This window comes from Alosa pseudoharengus, unplaced genomic scaffold (genome assembly GCF_046254945.1).
Source record: "Alosa pseudoharengus isolate Yale_2024_CS ecotype anadromous, Long Island Sound unplaced genomic scaffold, YU_APseudo_1.1 YU_APseudo_1.1_scf_7, whole genome shotgun sequence".
Lineage (NCBI taxonomy): Eukaryota > Metazoa > Chordata > Actinopteri > Clupeiformes > Clupeidae > Alosa > Alosa pseudoharengus.
In genome coordinates, this window is record NW_027468859.1 from 25,691,088 (window position 1) to 25,693,587 (window position 2,500).

A 2,500-nucleotide genomic window follows, 5' to 3' on the forward strand; every position below is an offset into this window, starting at 1 on the left:
ATGTAATATATGTGTGAAGACCTTGGTCTACGTAATACACCTATGTGTTACGACCTTGGTCTATGTAATATACCTATGTGTGAAGACCTTGGTCTATGTAATACACCTATGTGTTACGACCTTGGTCTATGTAATATACTTATGTGTGAAGACCTTGGTCTATCTAATATACCTATGTGTTACGACCTTGGTGTTGCTGGTGTCTTACTGTTCTGTCTGTGCCAATGTAACTCTGATCGGTAGTTCAATGCAGGTCAAATCACTATTATTCAATGCAGTTCTCTGTCAGCCGCGACACGTTGACACCTCCCTTGGGATGATGCCTACAAGGCACATATTCTTCACTGCTTGCAGGCTATACCCTGAGGGTGACATCTCGCGTTCTCCCTCAGGGAACCGAGGTTGCGCTCATAACTGAAACATTTGTCTAGGTCGTCAGCATGTGGAGGGCTGTTGGTTAGGAGCACATAGGCACATTAGTATTCACTAATAATTAAATTAGAGGCTGCGTTTGTTCCCTGGACTTGATGAAGCGGCTGCTCCTCCTGATTGGAAATAGATTACAGTGTCCACTGTGTGCGTTATGCTCAGATAGATTACATTGTCCACTGTGTGCGTTATGCTCAGCTAGATTACAGTGTCCACTGGGTGCGTTATGCTCAGATAGATTACATTGTCCACTGTGTGCGTTATGCTCAGCTAGATCACAGTGTCCACTGGGTGCGTTATGCTCAGATAGATTACAGTGTCCACTGGGTGCGTTATGCTCAGATAGATTACATTGTCCACTGTGTGCGTTATGCTCAGCTAGATCACAGTGTCCACTGGGTGCGTTATGCTCAGATAGATTACAGTGTCCACTGGGTGCGTTATGCTCAGCTAGATTACAGTGTCCACAGGGTGCGTTATGCTCAGCTAGATTACAGTGTCCACTGTGTGCGTTATGCTTAAACAATATAGCACGAGTGAGAGTGGGATTGGTCATGGATATTCCCACGGGTGTTGGAATATCCATGACCAATCCCACGATCACGAGTGCTATATTGCTTTTTATACAACAATTCTTCCACAAACGAAATAATCGGAAAACACCCCATTATTGTTTAAATTTTTTAATTTTGACATCGTTCTTACGCATCAAAAAATAGTTCCCTTTTCAAGACTCAATAGAGTCTTGGTTGCTAGGTAACCAACATTCCAGATCCCTCCTTACGGGTCTTTGTGGTTTCTTCGTGTCTTTGTTGAAAGAAATGTTGTAAGTCGGGCTGAAATCACATTCATATCTAGCTTTGCTGCATGCATTTTACAAGGACGCTGGGCCATGTCATGTAAGGGACATGGTACTGCAAACATATCTTACATTGCCTAACCACTCAACTTTATTAATTTATGGTGAATAAATGTTACACTACTGTGCACAGCCCCATATGCTTTTCTGATGTGACGGATGGTAGCACGTTAGCAGCGGTTAGCTAACTATGCTAACGTTAGTTATCTACAAGTCTCCTCCAAGTGACAATCATATTATACACAAAGCTAGATTACAGTGTCCACTGGGTGCGTTATGCTCAGCTAGATTACAGTGTCCACTGGGTGCATTATGCTCAGCTAGATTACAGTGTCCACTGGGTGCGTTATGCTCAGCTAGATTACAGTGTCCACTGGGTGCGTTATGCTCAGCTAGATTACAGTGTCCACTGGGTGCATTATGCTCAGCTAGATTACAGTGTCCACTGGGTGCGTTATGCTCAGCAGGAAACCCACTGCTCTTATGCTCCATATGTCTTCAGTGGTGTTTATTTGGTTGCCTGGTTGTTGTTCTGTTTTGTTTGTTTGTTTGTTTGTTATGTCCATCTCTTTCTTTCTTTCTTTCTTTCTTTCTTTCTTTCTTTCTTTCTTTCTTTCTTTCTTACTTTCTAACTTTCTATCTGTCTTTCTCTCAAATTCAAATTCAAATGGTGCTTTATTGACATGACAAATATGACACTTGTATTGCCTCTCTCTCTCTCTCTCTCTCTCTCTCTCTATCTCTCTCTCGCTCTCTCTCTCTCTCTCTCTATCTATCTCTATCTTTGTGTTTGTGCATCCAGGTGATGACGAGGCGACCCGTAAGGGCCAGGTCCTCACACTATTGGCTGATCAGGCTCTCCAGTGTCAGGACTTCAAAGCCTCCTACAGCCACTGTCAGGAACTCATGACCACAGGTGAGGCTTCATAGCACATCAGCACCTGTCAGGAACTCATGACCACAGGTGAGGCTTCATAGCACATCAGCACCAGTCCTGGCACTAATGAATGGGCCTCTTACTTTGTACAAAATGGCCTCTGAGTGCAGACTATACCTCATACATTTACTAGTGTTAATTCACGCTGACCATTGCCAAGGTTTTCTGCGAAAAAAAGGCAAACTGTTTTCAGACAGTTTTTCCATTTCCCTTGAGTTCACTTCAGATGTTTGTGAACACACACAAACAAGCTAGGGGGTTAGTTCTCCAAAACG

General features: G+C 43.4%; 1 protein-coding gene across 1 annotated transcript in view; it reads left to right on the plus strand.

Annotated features, from left to right (window-relative positions):
• nbas (NBAS subunit of NRZ tethering complex) overlaps positions 1 to 2,500 on the plus strand; it is a 233,879-nt gene that overhangs the window by 109,471 nt on the left and 121,908 nt on the right. Inside the window, exon 33 of the mRNA XM_076271806.1 lies at positions 2,091 to 2,204. Within this exon, the coding sequence (XP_076127921.1) occupies positions 2,091 to 2,204 (114 nt within the window). The remainder of the gene's footprint in view (positions 1 to 2,090; positions 2,205 to 2,500) is intronic.